This window comes from Gambusia affinis, linkage group LG11 (assembly GCF_019740435.1).
Source record: "Gambusia affinis linkage group LG11, SWU_Gaff_1.0, whole genome shotgun sequence".
NCBI lineage: Eukaryota > Metazoa > Chordata > Actinopteri > Cyprinodontiformes > Poeciliidae > Gambusia > Gambusia affinis.
Genome location: NC_057878.1, coordinates 8413638 through 8435501, shown reverse-complemented (window position 1 = coordinate 8435501; position 21864 = coordinate 8413638). Strand labels below are relative to the sequence as shown.

At 40.2% G+C, this 21864-nt stretch overlaps 1 protein-coding gene across 2 annotated transcripts in view; it reads left to right on the top strand.

Annotated features, from left to right (window-relative positions):
• Positions 1 to 20492, top strand: part of itprid2 (ITPR interacting domain containing 2) — a 40618-nt gene extending 20126 nt beyond the window's left edge. The window contains exons 9-22 of one of the 2 annotated variants that reach the window (XM_044131332.1): positions 134 to 281; positions 417 to 477; positions 7611 to 7718; positions 8024 to 8405; positions 11305 to 11512; positions 11952 to 12003; positions 12557 to 12639; positions 15369 to 16934; positions 17126 to 17185; positions 17323 to 17447; positions 17549 to 17663; positions 17779 to 17844; positions 17946 to 18266; positions 18383 to 20492. In XM_044131332.1, the coding sequence (XP_043987267.1) occupies positions 134 to 281; positions 417 to 477; positions 7611 to 7718; positions 8024 to 8405; positions 11305 to 11512; positions 11952 to 12003; positions 12557 to 12639; positions 15369 to 16934; positions 17126 to 17185; positions 17323 to 17447; positions 17549 to 17663; positions 17779 to 17844; positions 17946 to 18266; positions 18383 to 18490 (3403 nt within the window). In that variant the 3' untranslated portion in view covers positions 18491 to 20492. Of the gene's footprint in view, positions 1 to 133; positions 282 to 416; positions 478 to 7610; positions 7728 to 8023; positions 8406 to 11304; positions 11513 to 11951; positions 12004 to 12556; positions 12640 to 15368; positions 16935 to 17125; positions 17186 to 17322; positions 17448 to 17548; positions 17664 to 17778; positions 17845 to 17945; positions 18267 to 18382 lie in introns of both variants that reach the window. The other variant, XM_044131331.1, reaches the window with a different exon arrangement.
• The last annotated feature ends 1372 nt before the right edge of the window (positions 20493 to 21864 follow it).

The window sequence follows — 21864 nt, the reverse complement described above, 5'->3', positions numbered from 1 at the left end:
TTTTTAGAAATTTTCCTTTAAATACACCAGCCAATAAACATGTTAATTTGATGTCCTTCGTGTTTCCACTTCTTTAGAAATGGTATGTGAGCGTGGTGCATGGTGGGCTCCTAACAGTCGGACTGTTAATCAGTGTTTCAGAGTTGCTGGACCTGTATGAGGAAGACCCGGAGGAAATCCTTTTAAATCTGGGTTTTGGTCGAGAAGAGCCTGACCCGTCCTCGAAAATTCCCCCACGGTTCTTCAACAGCACCTCTTCAGCGAAAGGCATTGACATCAAGGTAGTTCTGGTTTAAACTTAGGAGCATGTAGTGTCAAAAGAAAATACATGGAATCGTGCACCTATATAGCAGTTTAAGTCTTTTCTGCATTGTTAATGTTAACCGTTGATGTTGTTTTCTGTGGCTCACTCGTAGGTCTACCTAGGAGCTCAGCTGCAGCGCTTGGAACTGGAAAACCCCAACTACGCTCTAACCAGTATGTACCCCCAACACCTTCCACACTCCTCTGTCCCCTTCAGTGTTTATGGGCTTACTGCGCACATCTCTAGCAGCTGAACGGCTCAGTTAGTGGGTGTTTGTACTGAGCTCTTCAGAGGTCTGCATCCTGAAACTGTAGACAGAGGAAGTGAAGCGCATTGACTGTGTGTGCGTGTCTTGTTCCCAATACTACTGTGGGGTTTTGTGGGGGTCCTTCAGCATTTTTAGCTGTTCTGCCAACTGCCTGGACAACACTGCCAGAGAGAACAAAGATCTGTTTGTCCCAAACACACACGCACACACACACAGACCTGCTCCCCTAACATCCTGGCCTCTTTTTGTTTTTAAAGTTTAGTCTACCTGGAGGTATTTGCTCCCCAAATGAGCGCACACACACACACACACACACCCACACAGCTGATCCTCTTCGTCTCGACAGTTTTACAGTCTAGTGCCTTAAAAAAAAAACACTTGGCAAGAACATTTGTCTTGTGTCAAAACAAGAGTCTGTATCAGTCTTCATGTTTGGGGAGATTTGAATTGCTTTGGTAACTAGAACATAGTTGGAGCAGTTTATATTTCTTGGTTCTGGTTAGTTTCAGGTAAGCAAGAACATCATGAAATTTAGCACCTTATTGTTATGAGTGCAGTAAAAAGTGGGATTTTTTTTTTCTTTTGTTTTTGTAGCTGCGAATTTTTTCATAAGTCCTGCATGTTTTCTTTGAAGCCCTTTGAACATGAACACGGATGTTTTGCAAAATATATCCGTGATTTTTCTGCTCTGTTTGCACCTCATTGACAGAGTTTTTGCTGGTATTTTTTTAACTCTGTTTGTGAACCATCTGGCTGGACAGGATGCCCAGAGATGATTGGAAATGATGACCCAGAAGCCTGCTTTGTACTCACCCACTGTCGTTTTTTTGTGAAACCTAAACAAAGAAGCCATTTTGTGGATCATATCTTTCTGGATTTGTGCTGAATTGGTTTCCGTTTAAGTTCAAATGTGAGCTGAAGAAGTTAATTACATATAAAGAAAATGGTAAACATTGTGAGAGAAAACATGAGCTAATTTGTTTTTGGTATATTTTTGCCAGACTCTTTAAAATCTCCAGCCAAGTGTTGCTTTAGCCATAGCCAGAATGATCTTCTTTGGAAATATGTTGTTGCTTATCCAGCCTAGTGCCTCAGCATGGGTATTGAATTGGGCCCACAAAAAAACTCAGGTGTAGCCTTGCTTGAGCTAATGCTATCAAGGCTTCTAAAGAGAGAAGATTTTGGTCAAATGAGTTTTATGCATCGTCTCTCTGATATTTAATATTTGGATGCTTTGCTGTCTATAACTTTTAGCATCCTAAAATAAAGGTGCCCAGATGTGAAAAAGGAAGCAGCTGGACTTAAGCTTGCTCCTAACCTTTCAGCAGCACATGTTGTAAAAGAAAGCTGTATCCCATAATGAACGAAAATGAATAAATATACAGGTGCATCTTAATAAAATAGAATGACATCAAAATTGTAATTTATTTGAGCATTTCGAAAAGGTTCCTCAGAAAATTGGAACATTAAAGGAGAGTTTTTACTACTGAAATATTAATGGGGAAGACATTTGTCCAGCAGACAAAGTTATTTTTTTAAAGGATTACAAGCCTGGCAGTTGAACTTGTTTTCTTATTTTCAAGGAAAAAGATAAAAAGTCCAGTTGCCTTTTATTGGAGCCCATAGGATTTTCCTGTCCTGGATGGTTGAGAATCGACACCACCGTCTCTGACTTTGAGCGTAATGTCCTGCCCACCGAGCACGTGAACTATGCATCTCACTGGAGTATTTCCAGCTGTGAAAACAAATCCCAGCTCAACCTCTCCAGCTGTGAGGTGCATCTGTGAAGAGCAACACAATCTGCCAAAAATGGCTGTGGTCTGGCTTGCTCTTATTAGTCTTCAGCTTTTAACTCACAGCCATTTGCCATACAGCATTATAAAGTCCTGCATATTAATCTATTATTTTTTCCTGTTTGACCTCAGAATTTCTTTTTGTTGTTGTTGGCTCATGCAAATTTGCTTGAAAAGGTAGATATTTTATTAGCTTGCAAAGCAACTGGTCAGCTGTTAGGAGCTGATGCAGCACCGTCTTGTCTGATAGAACCACTCTGACACATTTATTCGATGATCTTTTGACACACTGGTGCTAAATCACTCAACAACCTTAGACGTCTTAGGAACATGAATCTGACTTATCAGTGTGATGATAGGTTGTTAAGCTGGCTCAGAAAGCTTTCTCTTTTTATCAGTGGCCTGTGGTATCACTTATAAACAGACCTTCCAGGGTACACATTTGTCCAGTTGGTCAAAGGTCACTCAATCCTCACTGTCGAGCAAACAAACTGGTAGAGCAGAATGGGTTTGGCAATTTTTGTATGGTTATTTTTCATCAAGTTCTCTGATTGTCATGGCTGACAAATAACAAAGCATGTTTACTTAATGTAGCAAATGACAGAAGAGTGAATGGAGCCAGTCATAAGTCCCAGAATTAAGTTATTGAATGACTGCACCGTTTTTTAAAGACCTGTTCAGGACGGAGCGGAAGAGGAAGATGCTCACAAACATTTGACTGCTTGTTTGATGGGAAATGAAAACTCTGCGTAGATCCCTCAGTGTATATTTAGTTACATTAAAAATAGCAACTAGAATTTTTTTTAATGTGCAGAAAGCTGTATTTTGAGACCTGCTTCAGTGGAGATGCAATCTATGGCATGATTGCATTTCAGATATGCAGTGCTGAATGAAAATGAAATGACGCTTTGCTTTGTTTTGTTTTGTTTTTTTCATTTCGTTGCCCTGAGCCATTGGACTCGTCTATTCAGCCAGAAATAGCACTGCGGTGTGTTTGGAAACTGATAAGTTATTGTTCAAGAAAGCTTTATATTTAGAACATTATCATGTTATCAGACTACATACTGATGTCCGGCTCTCACGCACTGACCTTAGGCATTCAGGGCTCTGATGATTTCTACTTATTTCTACAAGTTTATGACACAGGCACTCTTTGTTTGACTGCAAGGATACAGACGTGTCTGCATCTTCTTTGGTGCAAGCACAGGATATGCCCACGCATTCCCAGACATTCACATATTTTATGGTTTATGATCCAAACAAAGCAGAGTGCAGAGAAATCGCTGAGGCTCATGTTTTGGATCCTATTTATTTTTACAGAGCAAACTACAGTTTTATTGCCTCTGGCTAATCAACACAAGTTCCCACACTTTGACATAGAGGTACGTACATGATACCGTCTCAACTTGTTTATGGACAAACTAATGTTGGTATTGCAGTACAGCTGGCTTCTGCAGAAAGTTCAAAAAGATTTAGCCTCAAGTTCAGGGATTTTTCTGTGATCTCTTTGTATTCTTCTCGAAATGTGCAGCCATTATAAGAAATTAATATGGAGCATTTTCTGTAGTTTTCAGCATTGTTGTTGCTGAGGATGCTGCACTGTGTCTTGTCCCCTTTAATGACAGTAGTTTGGATGAAGGATGTACCGATCGTTAAAAAGCCCGACTTGCTGATTTTGATTTTGACAGATAACTATTTTTTTGTTGTAGTTGTTGTAAAAGTTGCTAGGTTGACAACAACGGAGTGACAATTGTTAACAGCAGATGTGACCTGGTGGGAAAGTCTGTCAATCAGGATCTCTCACGACAGAGCAGAAAAGGGACAGTGACTGTTTTTTTTCTGACCTTTGTGGAAGTAGAAAAGAGTGGTAGATTTTTTCATGCAAGTAACCGCCGATCACCCACATCTAAGGAAATTGGGGCCAATTTATCGGTGCACCTCTACGTTGCCCCTCCTGTTCACATGTAGTGTCTCCTGCATGTAATAAGTGCAGCTTGGTGTTTTAATTTACTGTTTGTGCACCGAACTGCTTCTCTGAGATCTGTGTGTAGTTTCTGGAAGCATTCTCTTACTCTTCCATCGGTTCCCTGGATCCCAAACGCACACACAGACGTGTGTGTTGTTGTTTGTTATGTAAGCCCTGTTCTCACCATTTGAAAAAAAAAATCCCCCCAGGATGAAGAGAGAAAAAAGACGGAGTACGTGTCTTTGTGGCTTATCCCTCATTTCCTGTGAAAAATTCCCCAGAATGAGCATTAATGCAGAGTCAGCAGTCAGAAGGAAACGCGCTATATTACTATTATCACACAAAACCAGCTGTTCATGTGAGCGATATTACTGTGACATGTCAATAACAGGCTTTTTGAGTACCAGAGAAACGGATTCAAAGTAGGAATATTAATCGTCGAGTCTGGTGAAAATATATTCCAGTCAGGCTGTCATATGTAGCAAAAGATATTGGATCTTATTTGTGTCCCAGTTTTTGAAGTCCAGGCTCCTTTTATTCCCAGGTTGGTCTATCAACTTCTCATAAAATATAAAAAATTTTAACAACTTGATCTCCTCTCAAGAGAATTTTTTTGTTTTTTTATATATATATATTAGTTTTTTTGTTGTTTTTTTTTAAACCTTTAACTCCCTACTGGAACTGTAATTAATGTAAAAAGACCATTCTGCTGAAGTTAAGTGGATTACCAGGTCACTTGGTGAGTTCATTTGGGTTGTCTGTGAGTCTTGTAGTGTTGGAAAATAATCAGATTTCGAGGGTTAGATGGAGCTAACAAACCTTTTGTGCAAAGACAACTTAAAATTTTTTTGATAAATATCTGCTGCAGGACATTTGTGGTCATTTTTAAAGAACCTCCATTTGATTTTTAGTTTTTAAGCGAGAGAAAAGCATGAAACGTGCTAAAAAAGCACGAATACATTTTCTTGCCTGGGATGTTGCCATTTGTAGAAAATTATTCAAACAAAAGCATTTAGTTTTCAATGTCACAATGAGAAATAAAATATGCCATTTTGTATTGAATAAATACATAAAAAATGAAATATATCCTGCAATATATATACCTATATAAATCCAACTACACAAAACTGCAAAATCTAAAACATCTGCAAAGTCTTTTTTTAAAAAAAAGTAAAGTCTAACAACATCCCTAGAGAATCTAAAAATACCTGACAAAATCAACAAAAAAAATTAGAAACCCTAAAAAATAAAACATTTTATTTCACATAGCTACATCTAAAATATTGATATGTTACAATATTGATATGTTTTACCTATATTACAAAAAGTTGTTTATTTATTATGGAAGGTCCTGGAGTTTACTTTAGATCGAGGTTCACTTTCTCCAAACAAGCTGTGACTGGGATATGGTGTAGAGAGTTAGATAAAGCATTCTTTTTTTTTTTTTTGTCCTCACTTACTTTTTATTGGCATTTTCAGCACATGTGTGTTCATCATTTTAAAATAATGGACCTCAGCATTTGTCTGAGTGCCTTTTTTTTCCCCTACAAAGTATTGGCTAAAGGGGGCTCAACACAAAGGCATGTCACACTTCAAACTTTAAGGCATCAGGGCATTACAATTGCAGTATCGGGTAAAAGCTACACGCCGACAATAAGGAATGTTTTTGATTTGGACTTTGAAGTCAGAATGTGCAAGAGCACTCCTTCCTTCCAGGTGACGACACCGAAGTGTCGCAACGTTTCAGAGGGCGACAGAAGACAGAAGTCCGTGTTTCATAACCGACTGACAAGTATTGGCTGTGAAGCGGAGGAGGGGGAAGGAAGGCAGGAAAGCATGCAAGTCATTATCCTGTTAGAGCTGACACTGACGGTGCAACTTGCACAACCCTGGGAGGAGGAAGGAGAGGGAAGCGGCTCTGACGTCTGTCTTTAATTCCACCCTGAGCCTTTTGCACATCTGCTGTTGTCACCGAATCTCAAAACTCTCACTTGTGGAATGTGTAAAAATAGACCAATAGGAAGGCATACGTTTACAATATATAATAATCTGCCTCCAGGAGGTATCATGATGTAATCTTGAATTACTCATTTGACTCTTTGTTCCGGTCTCGTGAAATAATACACAAGACCGGACTTATGGCTAGGATAGCAGCTAGGAGTTTTATTATTGAATTGGTCAATATTTAATGTTGCATATTAGCATATTACTAGTGAGTAGGTTTCTTTCAATTACCTAAAAAAAAAAGTAGTATTCCTATTACAATAAAACCATGAAATATTGTGATAAAACCTTCACTCCATATCGCCCACTTCTATAGGTAATCCAATGTTTGCTACTGAGGTTTCGATAATCCTATAAATCCCAAAGTTATGAAAATATCTCTTCTTCCATCATCTCATCGACCAAAAATCAAATGCACATGCTTGTTTTGGATCTGCACCAAATAACTGAGCAGCAGTAAAGTTGTTTTTAACTTTTCGTCTCAGTTGTTGCTTTGCAGTTTCCTAAAACCGCTGGTCTCTGACTTTCTGCACAGGCTTCTGTAGTTTATAGCCTACAGCATCAATAACTCACATCAACCATCCTTACTAATATCCTGAGCTGAAATGTGGCTCACATGCACAACCTTGAGGCGCATGGGCCACAACAGCAAAATATGCTTAGTTGCACCTCTCGTTGGTCTGTAAGTAAGACAAAACCAAGGCTGTAATGCTCTTTCCAAAACTTTAACAGCAAGGAGTGGAAACGTTTTCATGCTGAGGCTGCAGAGAGTTTGATTAGTGGTTTCTACCATCAGTCTGAAGTCATTTAAAAATGCTCCTTGTGCTCAGTCCCGGCTGCTGCAGGGGCTTTTGTGGTGAGAAGAATGTTTTTGCAAGCTTTAGACCTCTTTATTCTAGTCGGCCAGTGTAAAACAAGCTCCCAGGTCATTTGTACATTGCTGCTGGGTTCACAAGTTAAGCAGTGGAACATATTTCTTATGTGGTATCATGGAGAATTGGCACCGTGAGAAAGCAGCAGGCACATGTGGAAGTGACACGTATGTCAACATGTACCCACGTCCTAAAGGAAACAAACCACCATGTTCTGCTGCAGTTTAACTCTAGACCTAAGAGTTGGCCAGATTAACCAAATCAGTAGCCATTGGCATCTGCTTTTTTTTTTTTTTTTTTTTACATTTTCAGCTTAATTTCTTTTGTTCTGATTCTACCTTGTCTTTAAAGGTATAATCAATAAGCAATCGGTATAATCTTGCTTTGTTTTGCTCTGTTTCAGGTCGTTTCCGTCAGATTGAGGTCTTGACGACGGTTGCCAATGAGTTCTTCCAGCTCTACAGTCAGGTTTCTGGACAACCTGTGAACAAATTCACCAGCAAGGACCAAAGTGAGCCATGTAACATCACTTTGGTTTTTCTTCACTTGTCCAAAAAAACACCATACTGCCAAATAACTGTCTATTCAATATTTGGCATTCACAGTGCACTTTTTTTTGATAAAAGTTTGACTTGTATATAAATAATAAAGGGTACAAAGAATAAGTTCATAATTTAAGGGGAAAATAACGCATTGCGACTGTCAGTTAAATAGAGCTACGTACTTTTCACTTGACAAAATAAATTATAAAACAAAGCTGACATTATTATTTTTATTCTTCTTATTATTAATGCCATTGTGATGTATCTCTCTCAGGTGGAGAAGGAGAAAAAGGAAAGCAACAAGAAAGTGCCGGCAAAGATCCATCTACTCTGAAGAGGACTAACTCGGCTAGGAACATGGCCAAACTCATAAAGAAAATGAGCAAACAGAACTTGCTCGGATCAACCGCAGAGTCTCCAGAGGGGGTCTCGCCAAACAAGCGCGCACAGCTGAACGGACACACGGCTTCCCCCGATCCTGCACGCGTCAACGACCACACTAGTAGCGGTACGGATCACGACCGCACCAGCTCCTCTGACCAGCAGGTGGAGATGGTCAGCCAGAAACACATGCGCAGGAAAGATAATTTCCCCTTAGCTACTGTGACGGAGGAGACCAATGGAGGCGGCGAGGCTGATCGGCTCATGGAGAGCAGGTAGGCCATGCTTCCTATATATTCTATAAAAGAGAATGAGGGGGGAAAAAATGCCTTTTAAATTCTGTTGAAATTTTAAAAGATGCCTCGAAGTGTGAAGATTTAGTACATGCTCAAAGTAAAGTCAGTCGTGGTCAACAGTCTGGAAATCACTGTACTTTTTTAAAATTCCCAAACACACTTCTTTTTATCATTTGATCTTTCTGAAAAAGATAATCCTCGGAGAGTTGATGTCCTCCTGACAGAAATGACTTTGACAGCTCCGTCTCCAGTGATAATCTGCGTTAGACCAGCTAGAATACGTCACACCTGTGACAAAAACGACTACTGATCAAGAATCAAAATAGGATTGGCTGATCAATGTGATATTCAATTTAAGACTTAAGGTACCCTGGAAGGACAGGAGAATACCCCAAAGTAGATGAATTGCTTTATGTCTACAATCAAGAATCCATCTATTTTCCGATGCTATTTTAATTTTTTTAATTTTAGAAGAAGATACAGTATTCATAAAATCTTGGAATATTTGGCTTTTGGCTGAAATCTAGGAATGATCTATAACCTTCACAGGTGAACTTAATGTGACCTTTTCTAAATGTTTCCAGCTGTTCAGGGATTCAACACTTCTTGCACAACTTGCTGTTCCCTAACAATGAGCTTTAAGGCAAAATTCACAGCATGTGCTTGATTTATGAATCGACTAAATTTCCGGATTCAAATGGAATCGAGATTTAAAGAGTCCTCCTCATTATTGTTGTTCACATTTTCACATCATAAGACCAAGACGACACCTGACAATGCATCAATAGCACCTCACCTTTGTGTGGCGTCAAACAGGATGTTCTCAGACGGAAGAGGTCACTGAGCTCAGTGTCAACAGATTCAGGGAGACTAGAAGAGTCACAGAAAGGCATAGAAGTTCACATCCCACACCGATGACTGCTTTATTGATAACAGTGCCTTGTTTAGCCAGATGATGAATGTCACCTTCGAAGGAGGTGAGAGGCACTCAAGTGTCGCATCAAACCATTTGAAACCGTACATCAATGTGGTCCACGCGCCCTGCAGGGGCACCTAACCAAACCAGCAGGCAGCAAAATCCTGCATGGCCAGCATTTACGCTGGACAAGGAACCAGAGGATCCTAGTGCTTTTCTCTGAAAGCCTATTGACTTTGAGCTGAAATGATGGCCGCCAATAATGCTGGAGACACTATTCATCAACCAGTCTTGTCACCAGACAAGCCTTTGGTGGCGGTGATGGTGTTTCAGTGTGGGCAGTCGACTGATTCCTCTCCAGATATTTATTGGGAACATTAGAGCAGGTGATAGAGGTTCAATTCCAGGCTGGAAAATGTTCTTTGAACATTTCAGATCTTAGTCTTATACTTTAGATCGATGTCAAACAAGAGGACCACAGTGCCTTAATGTGGCTAATATGTAGTTATTTCTTACACCATCACTGATGCATAGCATAATCCATTGCATTGCCTAGGTGGTGGGTGTCCCATTTAAATACTCAACTTATGCACCTTATTATCAATATATATTGTCTGAACATTATTCTGAACAATATGCACTTACATCTTACTCTCTGCTGTAGTTTCCTTGTTGTTGTACGGGAGTGAGGCAGATAAACCAGCCAGTTTAATGGCTGGTTTATCTGCCAGCTGTAAAACTGGCAGTCTGACCCAGCTAGTCATATTTATCTACACCAGTGGCGTCCAAAGTCGGTCCTCGAGGGCCATGCTATTATTTTAACGCACCTGGATCAAATGATGGCTCGTTAGAAGGCTTAAGAAGAACATTGACATGCTGAAAAGGTTGTTTTTACCAGCAGGGAGAGAACTAAAACATGCAGGATGCTGGCCCTTGAGGACCGACTTTGGGCACCCCTGATTTACACCACTGAGTCACAGCTGATTTTCCATTTATGGCTAAATGGAAAATACCCTTGTACAGGTGTCTGGGGCTTTTTCTGTCTTAACACCTACACTTTGTGACAGGAACAGTGATAAGCCAATACTACCTCAATAAAATCATTTAACCAGTCAATGTGTCCCTGCATGAATAACCCAGGCCTAATTTTATCTTAATGGGCAAGAATGCTTCAGGTCATCAAGGTTACATAATGAGGGAACCGCTGCTGGAGACTGGGGTACCTCGAATGGAGTGGCCCGCACGTTCTCCAGAACTAAAGTTGGCCACATAACACATTATGGAAACTTTAATGATGTTACCTCTATGATTACTCTTCTATCATGACATATTGTAGTGTGTACTTTTTATGTTTCCCACAGTTTTCACTCAAAAGCTACCCTGGATGTTGTCTTAATACATAATTCTGCTTGATTCTGATCTCGCTTCACTGCTCCCTCTGGGCTTTCTCCCACTGAAGTGGATTTCTCCAGTAGAATTTCAAACAAGCCAATCAATGAACAAGAGAAGTTATGAACGATGGGTTTGGTTTTTTTGAGCGGTTTTAGAATTGTAATCTGCCTGTAGTTTTAGCGATGGCAGCGGAGGAAGTGAACGAAGCTGTTCAGTCAGTTACTTCCAAACATTCATTTAATATTAACAGCTGTCTACTTCAGCTCGGCATGTCTCTTGTTGCAGCAGAGGATGATTGTTCACAGCGCAGGCAATTTTTGGTAAGCTTCATAGTGTCAAGCTGGCACATTGAATAGATACCACTTCAACAGAGTCTACGGCTCCAGGATTGTTTCTCAATAGCCGAGTCCAGATTTTCTGCGCAAAGCAACAAGGGGCTGGCTTGTACCTGAAAGCCAGATATCCCTAACATTTTGTGAGCAATGTTTTTAAAGTGACACTTAAATTGAGCATAAAAGTAGCTCAGGGCACCACTGCTGTTGTTTCTGCTAACATTCATCCACCTATCAGTCCTGAACAGAGCAGCACTGGGCCAGAACACCAGCCAGATTCAGCTGACCTTCACACAACCCATCAGAAAACAGAGGAGGAAGGTGATCAGGTGGCCAAAGATGAGACTGACCTCACCTCCACCCCTGAGAAAGCTCTCTCCATGCTCACCCCACCTTTACTCGCCCAGCTTCGCACAGAGAACGCAGACTCTTTCGACATGGAAGAGGTATGGGGATTTCCTGCCTTCCTTATACTGTTTTTTTTTATCATTCATAGGATAACCTCTTCCCACGCACAGGTGGCCCAATGACATCACTTAGGCCTTTTACCAGACCATCTTATTTTCATCAGCTTTCCCTGTGGTAACTCAACTCAGCCTTCCGAAGCTGCTCTCCCAGGCAAATGAATGCAAATAAAGGCAAAATTGCCTGCTTACACAACAACAACTGAGCTAAAGTGAAAGCGGGGGCTTTAGATCTGCACTGGGACTGAGATAATTACTGTCCAGTTGTAGAAGAAAAATCAGCTGATTAAATCTGTTTCTGATCAGAGAAGAATGACACAATATGTGCAAGCATGTTGAGTCAGTGTATGTCTGTATTTGATCAGTAATTAAAACGTTCTTTATTGTTTATCTTGCTTTCAAATGTCCCTTGCCTGTTTAGATTCAGACTAATGACGATGAAGCCCTGCCATGCAGAACATCCAGAATCACAGGTTGGTTCTAGTACATTCATTTTGGGCTTCCATAATTAGTTTGTCTCTTTTTTTTTCTCGCTATGATACTTTTCTTTTTGTATAAAACGTTTAGAATAATTGGTATTTTGAATGTTTAATATTTTTAATGCTTGTTACTTGGAGCCTTATATTTAAAACATACGTTAGCACTAGTTTTTGCCTGAATTGATTAATATAAAACATTCCCTTTTAACCTGTTTTTTATTAGTTTTAATCTAAAATTGACTGTCAAAAGAAGATAACCATATCTTAAAAGCCCAACAATATAAATCTGTTATTTAAAATGCCATGTTTGTGAATGTAGCAAATTCTGGCCTTGAGAACCTACGTATAAAGCTTGATGAATTAGCATTTTTCCAATAAACTGCAATATTATGAATGTTTTCCTGTTTCCTGTTTCCTTCAGATGCTTTCAAGGACAGATTGTCCTGTGTTTTAGTGTCTCTGCACCGCTTTCATTATTCATAGCTCTACCCTGCCACCTGCAGGTTAGAGTACAACAGAAATAATATGTTTTCCCTTTTTTTCTTAGACATGTCAAGGACCGTTAGTCAACAGTCTGACAGCAGTGGCTTTGCTGAGGAGCCTTCTGGTGATTCCAGCAGCTACCTTAAGGTTGGTTTAACTTTTATTTGGACTTTATTCTTCACTTCACTCTGTACCTCTATATCAGGGGTGTCAAACTCCAGTCCTCAAGGGCCAGTGTGTCCTGCAGTTTTTAGATGTGCCACCGGTACAAAACTCTGGAATGAAATGGTTTAATTACCTCCTGCTTGTGTAAATCAGTTCTCCAGATCCTTGCTAATGACTTAATTATTCTATTCAGGTGTGGTGCAGCAGAGGCACAGCTAAAAGTTGCAGGGCACCGGCCCTCCAGGACTGGAGTTTGACACTTGTGCTCTATATCATAGAGCTGCAGTAAGAGATTGCTTATATGCTGAACAAGTGGGGTAGCTAGTCTAATCAGCTTAAAGTTAATACATACAATCAAATGCAGTGCCAAACAAAGGCATATTTTTGCATTTTGCAAAAATTCAGACACAATTACCTCTTTTTTTTTTCATTTGATTGGAGATTTAATCTGTAGATCAACACGTCACATGTAGTTTTGAATTGGATGTAAAATAATTAATGGTTTTTAATAATATTTAAAGGTATATTTTTCAATTTTCAGGAAGGATGGTGTGCGTTTTTTTTAGCCCTCTTTTTTCTGGTGCTTCTAAATGAGTTTATCTTATTGTAGTTTTTTCAGTTTGAGCTCCGCTGTTGTGTGAAGGCCTCAGGATCGAGGAACAGGGCAGACGGAGAAAAAATTTAAAGAAGTTTAAAGCAGGTTGTAAACAATATCTGAGTGACTGAAAATAAAAATAGTTTGGCATGGCTGCGAATCTATCTAGACATGCCTTTCCGCGTCAGGCCAGGGGAGCAATAATCAGAGAAGCAGCTAAGAGATTAATGTTAACACTGGAGGAGCTGCAGAGATCCACAGTTCAGGTGGAAGAACTTCAGTTATATGCTACTTTTTGTTGGTGTGAAATCCACTGAGTCGTTATAAGGTGAGAAAATATGACAGGGTTCAAAGCGTGTGAATTTATTGGCAAGGAACTGTACATACAAACAAGGTTCGAGGATTTTTTAATATGCATTTCTGTATGTATAAGGGGAAAAAAACTCCCTGCAACATTTCATCAAGTCATATGAGTGTGAAGATTTTGTTCAAAATCTGCAACACTACTGTGAGCCCCAAGTTGATGCTTGTTAATCCAGTTTCACTCAGAAAGCAGTAAGCTTTTAATTCTTTGCTGCATATGTGCCTGAATGCTTGTCTTGACATGTTGAGAGCAAAGCTGACGGCTGACAGCTGCAGTCCATCCAGTTTGTGGTAAAATGCAAGTAAAAAAAGTCTTGTATCATTTGAACCTTCACACGACATCATTTGCTATTCATTATGCAAGCTAAAATTGCTTATTGAAAAAAAGTGTTAACTTGTCGATGAAACAATCAATACAGTTTCAAAATATTTAAACGACTGGCATTAACTCACTTCATGATCTCTATTATTCTGTACTTGCATCACCCTGCTATAGAGTTTCAAAGTACTGGACCTATTGTGGTGGAAAGCTTTTGTTTTATTTGTTGTTTTGTTTTTTTTGTCTTGCTTTGTGGCGCAGCCAGTTGGCCCTGGACAACTTAGTCAGAAGTTTGACAGTATGTTGTGTTTTGCTCTGGCAGGAGCATAAAAATGTGCAAAAATCAAGTCTTGGGGCATAAAAATAAAGCAGGGGTCCCACATGTAGAGGCTAGAAGTCCTCAATGCAGCCATCGAGTGTTCGACTCTTGACCTCAGGACCTTTGCTTCGTATCTTCTCCCTCCTCTCTCTGTCAAACCTTAATTAAATAAACACATAATTTTGCCCTAACTTTGGCACAGTGGAACCCAATCTGTAGGTCTTAAATTCTGAACCATGCAATTATCATAGTTTAATGACCTAATGTAATAAATGCAACATAATTTTTAAACAACATTTCCTTTGTAGTAATAAGAAATGTCTTTAAAGGGTGCTAAAATGTCCAAGTGACTGAGTCTCTACACCAAAAAAAGCACGAACCCCATGATAGGAATGCTTTGATGGAGCAGACTTGAACATATTTAAATTGGAAATGGCTCCAGAAACTAATAAGTCAGACACTCATGAACAACTCTAAACTGGATCCTGGCACACCGATGCCTGAGACTATAGAAGATGATCTGATCAAGTCATGCGACAGGACATTTGAATCAGTATCACTTGAGTTGCTGAGAAGAGATGTTTTAGCTTCAGTAAGCTGTATAAAAACCAAAACAAAATCGATCAAAAAGGATATTTCTATTTAAAGAATTTGCCTGCTTTGCCTCACTCTTCTCTAAAATCTTATAAATAAATTGCTATTTATTTATAAATAAATAAATGTATTTATGGATTTATAGTTACTAAGGACAGAGGGTTTAACCTGGTCTTTTTCTAGAGGCGGGTGAATGATTTATGAGATAGACTGGGCCTTGACCAGAGACTAGTAACTCAGTAATTACTGTCGACACACAGGAACAGATTGATTAAAAGACATTCTTGAACACAAAATCAGTAGAGTTTCTCTTTGCAGTCAAGAATAATGAACATAAACAAAGACAAATAGCTACTTTTTTCTATGTCAAATTGTAGAAATGTGAGGGTAAAACTTCAGTCTAGCAATACAAAAAAAAAAAATTCTGTTATGTTGACATACTGTTGAACGGTATTGTACTGGGATTGAAGTACCTCTTTGAGCAGATGTCTAAAATATGAATTTTATGTATTCCTAACTAGGTGCAGGAGAGTTGTGACAGCTGCGACAGTGAGACCACTGTGACCTCACACCCATCACAAGACGTAGCCACACCTCAACCACTTGACCATCCTGCGTTTGAGCTTCTGGGTGGCAGAGAGGAGGAGCCAGGGTCCTCCACTCCTTTCAAGGCTGAACAGAGTGGTACTTCCATGGAAGAGGCGGTGCATGAAGAGAGTTTGGAGCAGGTTCCACGGTACTCAGTTCACCAACTTCCCATGAGCAGACTTGCAGGGGAAGGGGAGCAACTGGATATTAAGGACAGAACTGATCCTGACACAGAACCACAACCAGATCAAACCCAGAGTACGCCTGCTTATGAGCAAGAAGCACAACCAGTGGTGGAAAACACTGAGAATCGGCTTACTTCAGAAGAAGAACCACAGCACACTGAGCCCCTGACTCTGATCAGTGCAGAAAGAGCCACAGAGAGAGCCGAGGAAAAGACTGATTCTGTTTTCTCCACACCAACGTCTCCGGTTCTCAGAGCACTGAATAGAGCCAAACAGAATCAGCTCAGGATGTTGGGCCAGCACAAGAGCATCCAGATCGACAATCCGTCCCAACCCCCCAGAGGAACAGTAGGTAGACGTGGTTTGATCCCCATGCAAAGATCGTCCTCCTTACCTTTGTCCCTCCTCTCACCTTCTAAAGTCGTGTCCTCTGTCAGGATCCAGTTCGGTCAAGGCCAAGCATTCTGTACTCCACCCAGGTACTCCATTAAATATGTTCAGGAGGATGGAGAGCAAAAGGAATATGAGGAGAAAGAGGAAGAGGAGCAAAGCAACTGTGTGTCCACTTTGATCATAAACCCTGGCTCTAAAGAAATCCCACCGCACGCCATTCCTCCTAAACCCATCCCTCACCATCTGATGCGATCGTCTTATTCTTTGCAAAGCTCCAGTCCTCCCCCTAATGGCTCCCCGGACCAGGGCCATTCTTGGACCACCCAGAGTGTTCCCGATCTGTCATCCAGCAATCATGAGCTCAACCCCTTCCAGCTGAACACCAACCAAAGCCAGCAAAGTGCTGGTTCTGGGCGCATGATGTTCCCAAGACACAATGCTCCAATGCTGGGCTCAGAACCCAACTTTTTCCCCAGTCCTGCTACTTACCCTTATCCTCCTTACCACTACACCAGTCCTCCGTATGGTTTTAATCATCACAGTCCTCCAGTGCATCACTATTCTAGTCTAACCAGTCTGCACCAGCCAGCAACTCCCCCAGTCCCACCACATGGCAGCCTCATCAACTTGCATCAGCCTTATTCCTCCTCAGCTCCGCACTTTGATCTGGGTTGCTTACATCCTGGAACTCCTCAGATGCATCTACCAGAATACTCATTCCATCATCCACTACCTTTCCCTGCTGCTCCTCCAGCGCACCAGTTTGGTTCCCCTTACTACGGTACACATGGCTACACACACCTTCCCCCCGGGCTCCCTCCTTCTGCAGCCCCAGGTTCAGGACGATGCCTGTCCAGCACCGAGATGCAGCTGAGGAAGGTTCTGCACGAGATCAGGGGAACGGTTCAGAGTCTCGGTCAGGTTGGTCCTCCTCAGTCATTGACTGCTTGTCTAAAGAATAAGTTAGTTCCTGTTCCTAATTTTAAAGGTACACTAGTGTCACATTACAGCCATGGGTCATTCATTTACCAATTGTAGCTTTCTCTCCTCTTGCTTTAACATATCATATTAGCTTGTTGCTTTTTTCTCATTAACTTTATTTCATCCTCCAGAGCCGGATCAGTTCTCCTGATTTGTTTGGTGAGCTCAGAGCAGGTGCAACCAGCCAGCAGGTATATTTTTGTCTCTTTTTCTTAAAAAAATAAAAAGGAAAATAAATATCTTTCTGTGAATTAGCTCATTCAAGGCAAGAATTGTCAATTACATGAAAGCAATAAGAAAACTTTAAACGGTGAATCTTTGCTTTCAGTCTGTGGCAGAGTTCCAGCAGAAGAGGCGCAGTCTAAACGCGTTCCGCAATCAGATGATGGACCTCGAGCTGTCGATCATGCGGCAGCAGGCTGTTGTTTACAAGCACCTGAGTCCCGCTGACAGGTGACGCTCAGAAACAAACACGGAAGTAACCTGGTTCTTTCCTTCTGTTCATGACTGTGTGTTGTTTTTGTTGCTTTGTTTTTCTTTTGCTTGTTTTGCAGGATGGAGGCAGAGCAGCTTCAGTCCCTGAGGTCACAGGTCAGAGAGGAACTCCAGGAGCTGGAGCAGCAGCTGGAGGACAGACTGATGGAGCTGACACCGCACTCAAACCTCAGAGTAAGAACATGTGTACAGGCGTTTAATAAATATATGTCACACATTCTAAACTGGGCCTGAGTTGGTTTGTTTATTCTCATCCACGATCATCACATGGATATCTTGTTTTTCTCAGGGTCTTCATAGAGAGGGCAGCATTGACAGCCTTTCCACCGCCTCTGCACTGAGAGCCATGGACCCGGTTAGCACACAAAATAACTCTCAATCCCTGATATGAAGACGAAAACATTTTGTGCTTGACTGACTATTCTGCCTTTTCTTTCTAATTTCCTGTCTGTCCAGGTATCCGACCTCCTCAGAGAGCAGCTCTTCCTCCAATCAGAGCTGTGCTACGGTGGCCACGCCCCCTCCAGCGTCCCCTCCACCCGCTCGCCCAGTCCGGTCAGAAGGGAGGGAGATGATGGCAAGCAGAGTCGAGGAGTGTATCGTGCATCAATCAAAATAACCCCTGCCCCGCCTGCTCGACCTAACACACACACCGAGGAGGGTCAGAGAGACGGTGAAGAGGTAGAGAGTGAAAAAGGAGAAGAACACGAGACGCCGGAGAGGGAAGGAGAGGCCGAAAAATTTAGACCCGACAACTTTCAACACCTTATTAGAGAGGTAAGAGCGCACTTTTGTTACCTGTTTTCTAAAAGTAATAACTTGGAACGATTGGAGTTTTTCTTGGATGGCAGTTCCACCGTTTCACCATTTCTGCATCTTTTTTTTTCTTCAAGATCCGAGAGAGCGTGGCCCAGGAGGTCCGACGGGAGATCTACAACGAGCTGCTAGCTGCTGCGTCTCCACAGGGCTCAACCTTTTCTGCCCAGCAACAGCCCATGTAGCCCTGCGGAACGCCACCCGCCAGCCTTACTAACCAGGACCTGAACAAAAACCACTGCCTGTCTTTTACACTGTACACCCGAGTAACACTGTGCAACACTATGTGCTTGTGACACTGTATGTTGGTAACACTGATGAGCCATCTATGAAAAACCCTGCTGCAGATGGGGGAGGCTTCCACTTTCTTGGAGCATCAGTGAAAATTTCTCAACTTCTCACCTCTTTTTCTTTATGTATAAAAAAAGCTGTCGTCAACTTCCCTGACAATTCAGCTACCACTACTGCCACTATTACCATGAGTACTGCATCTAGAATCACCACTACGAACAGCATCTTCTACAATAATAGCAACACAATACTTCCCGTTTGCTTTCAGTTGCATCCATTTTAAAGATCTGTATCCTATATCTGTGCCTCTAGCCAAACAGTTTAATATAAATTTAACTTTAACATGTTTTTTTTCTCAACCTTTTTGTTTTTTTCAGGATTAATCATTAGCGCCTTAGATTCCATATCCAGTCTCTACAGTCATATTTATGTTTATTTACCACCAAATAAAACAGCAGTTGGAAAATAAATCGGATCTTACTGAAATTTCTGTCGAGGTAGAGGCAGAAATTATTCAGACAGATGTTGAATAACCTAAAGGAGAACACGAGCTGTGATTTCATTCGCCATGAATTGAGTCTTTACCATCTCTAACATCTCTTCACATCTTCTTAAATTGTCTTAATGGACATTTTTTGTGAAAGTTTGCTTTGTTTAGTCTTTCTTTTTGTATTTTTGTTCAGCCTTTTGTTCATACTCTCTGTGAGCGTTTTTGTATCCCCCCCCCACTCATTCATGCACATTTCACCTTAGGAAAAACAGTTTTATTGAGAAATTTGATGCATAATCATCCTCATCACCATCACCCTCATCAGTCGCTGCCTTTAAGTCATCTTATACAACACACTGTTGCTTCAGCCAGTTTATGCTCACAAGATGAAATGGGATACATCTATGAACTGATGAACAGAAAATAAACATTCCATTTTGATTCCGACGTTTTTTCTGGACCATCAAAAAAGAAAAATCAACATTAACCTGCATTACATTTCCTGAAAGATGCTCAGTTTGACAGTTTGAAGCCCATGGTTTGCGGGAGGAAGAAAGTGGTCTGCGTGCGTTGCCAGGAGGTGCTGAGAGTTAAAGGTCAGAGGTTTTGGTAGGTTGAAGTGATGAGGATGACTGTGTCGACTGCTCGGATGGAAGAGCCTTCTTCAGCTTTTGCTGCGTTAGCATGTTGGTTCAGTTGGATGAAAAATGCGTGCAATAATGTGAACACGTTGAATATGTTTTGAGGTTTTTCTTTGTTTAATTTTTTAAGTTTTTGTTGGATCATTGCAAACATTTCAGAGGCCTCATGGGTTTTTGATCAGTCAGTAAATTAAGAAAGTCGGTCTGTACATGTGTAAATTTAATGTGATTGGCTGAGGGAACTGTCAGCTGTGAGGCCTCTAATTTTATTTAAATTTTTTCCCCCACATCTTATTTGGACAATAGCTGTACAAATCTGTGCGCAAGATCACATTTATTTGCTGAGAGCTGAGTTTGTAGAATTTGTGTAAACTTTAAACCGAAGCTTAAAACTAGCTTACTATTTCAAAACTGAGTTCTCAGTCACATTTACAATGGTTCTACAGCATATTAAGCTGGCTCAGGTGTTATCATCATGGGACCTTAACGCATGTTCTTCCAGGAATGTGAACGCTCCAACTTTTTCTGCCTGCAGTCATGTTCACAATCACAAATCTGCTGGAGAAACACTGTTTATTACATTTAGATCAAGAATCCACTCTTAATCACACTTTACTGTCTGAATGTTGGTGGTTATGAATTTCTGTCCAATTCTACTAATGATGATGATGATAATAATGTGCATTTTGTATTGTGTCCTAAGTCTGATGTAGGGAGGGGTCACTGTAGAGATAATAATAAAGATGTATTTATTTTCAGTACAAACATGTGAGTGCTTTCATTTTACATTTTACTTTACTGTGTTAATAAATTTAATAAGTTTTTATTAACAAAACTATTTGTAGGACATGTCAACTTACATCTATAGTGTGGTGTTTTATTTATGCAGAAAATGAGTCTTAAATAGACCCTGTAAATTATAGCAAGTAAAACTAGAAAATGTGCATCTTTGTCCAAAACTGCATTGTGGTTGCTGTAATTTGCTTAAATTACTCCAATTAACTGAAAAACAGAAGTGAAGCAGAAATCTTGAAACGACTTTAACTGTTAAAATGAGCAGAAGTATTTAACCAAATTAAATTTTATCAAGCAACTTGTTAAAATCTAAGAAGAATTCAAACCGGTTAATCACATGTAATAAATAATTGATGAATTTTAGGACTTATCAAATGTTTTAATAGGAACAACAATTGTCCTTTTGTTGGGTACACAACAGCATGTTAAAGGCTATGATCCAGTGTACACGTTTTGAAAAACTTAATTTGATATATGTATAGAAATGGTCACACGTTCATGCTTTTGAGGCCATATTGCCTTATGAAAGTTACAAATGTGAATGTCACCCTGTGAGAAATAGGATGCACTGGCAGAAAAAAGATTTTATGCTAAAACTGTGGAATGTAGGCTCAGCTCTGTAAAGGCTTTATGCAATAAAACATATTTGATCTAAAACTTTATCAAATCTAAACTGATTTTCTGAAAACTGAGTGATATTAAAAGCTGCAACATCTTGTAATAGCCAGTTTAAAATTTTATGTTCCCAGTAGAAAGTTGAGGCAATAGTTCATCTGTAAAGATCGTAATGTGTGAATGATTTTTAAGGTTTTCTACCTATTTTCAATTGAACATTATAATTAAGTATTTTAACTTATAAGGTAAAAATACCGAAGACTGAGATTTCAATCTCTCCAGGGATCTCTGTATGTTCTCCAATATGAATCCTTGGGTACTCCAGCTTCCTTCCACTGTAAAAAAAACCAATAACGACAAAAAAAACCCCATTTGGTTAATTGCTCCCTCAACTGCAATAGTCCATGCATATGAGATTTGATTGCTGTGATTTTTTTCAAATTTATTACTAAGGAGTATGGATTTCTCAAAATGACGTATTTTAATAAAACAAATACTAAATTTTTCCTTTGAGACAATTATCTCATTTTACACTCATTACTCAGTTTATCGTTGTCTGACATTTATAGTTTTTTAACACATCAACTCTTAAATTTATATTTTTTCACATTTCTTTCTTTTTAATTCCTTTTCCACAATTTGCTTTAAGTGACTCAATATTTCAAGGACACCTCGCCGCATTTCCAAGAATATTTCATGATTCTTGGAAACCTTTATTGTGAAATCC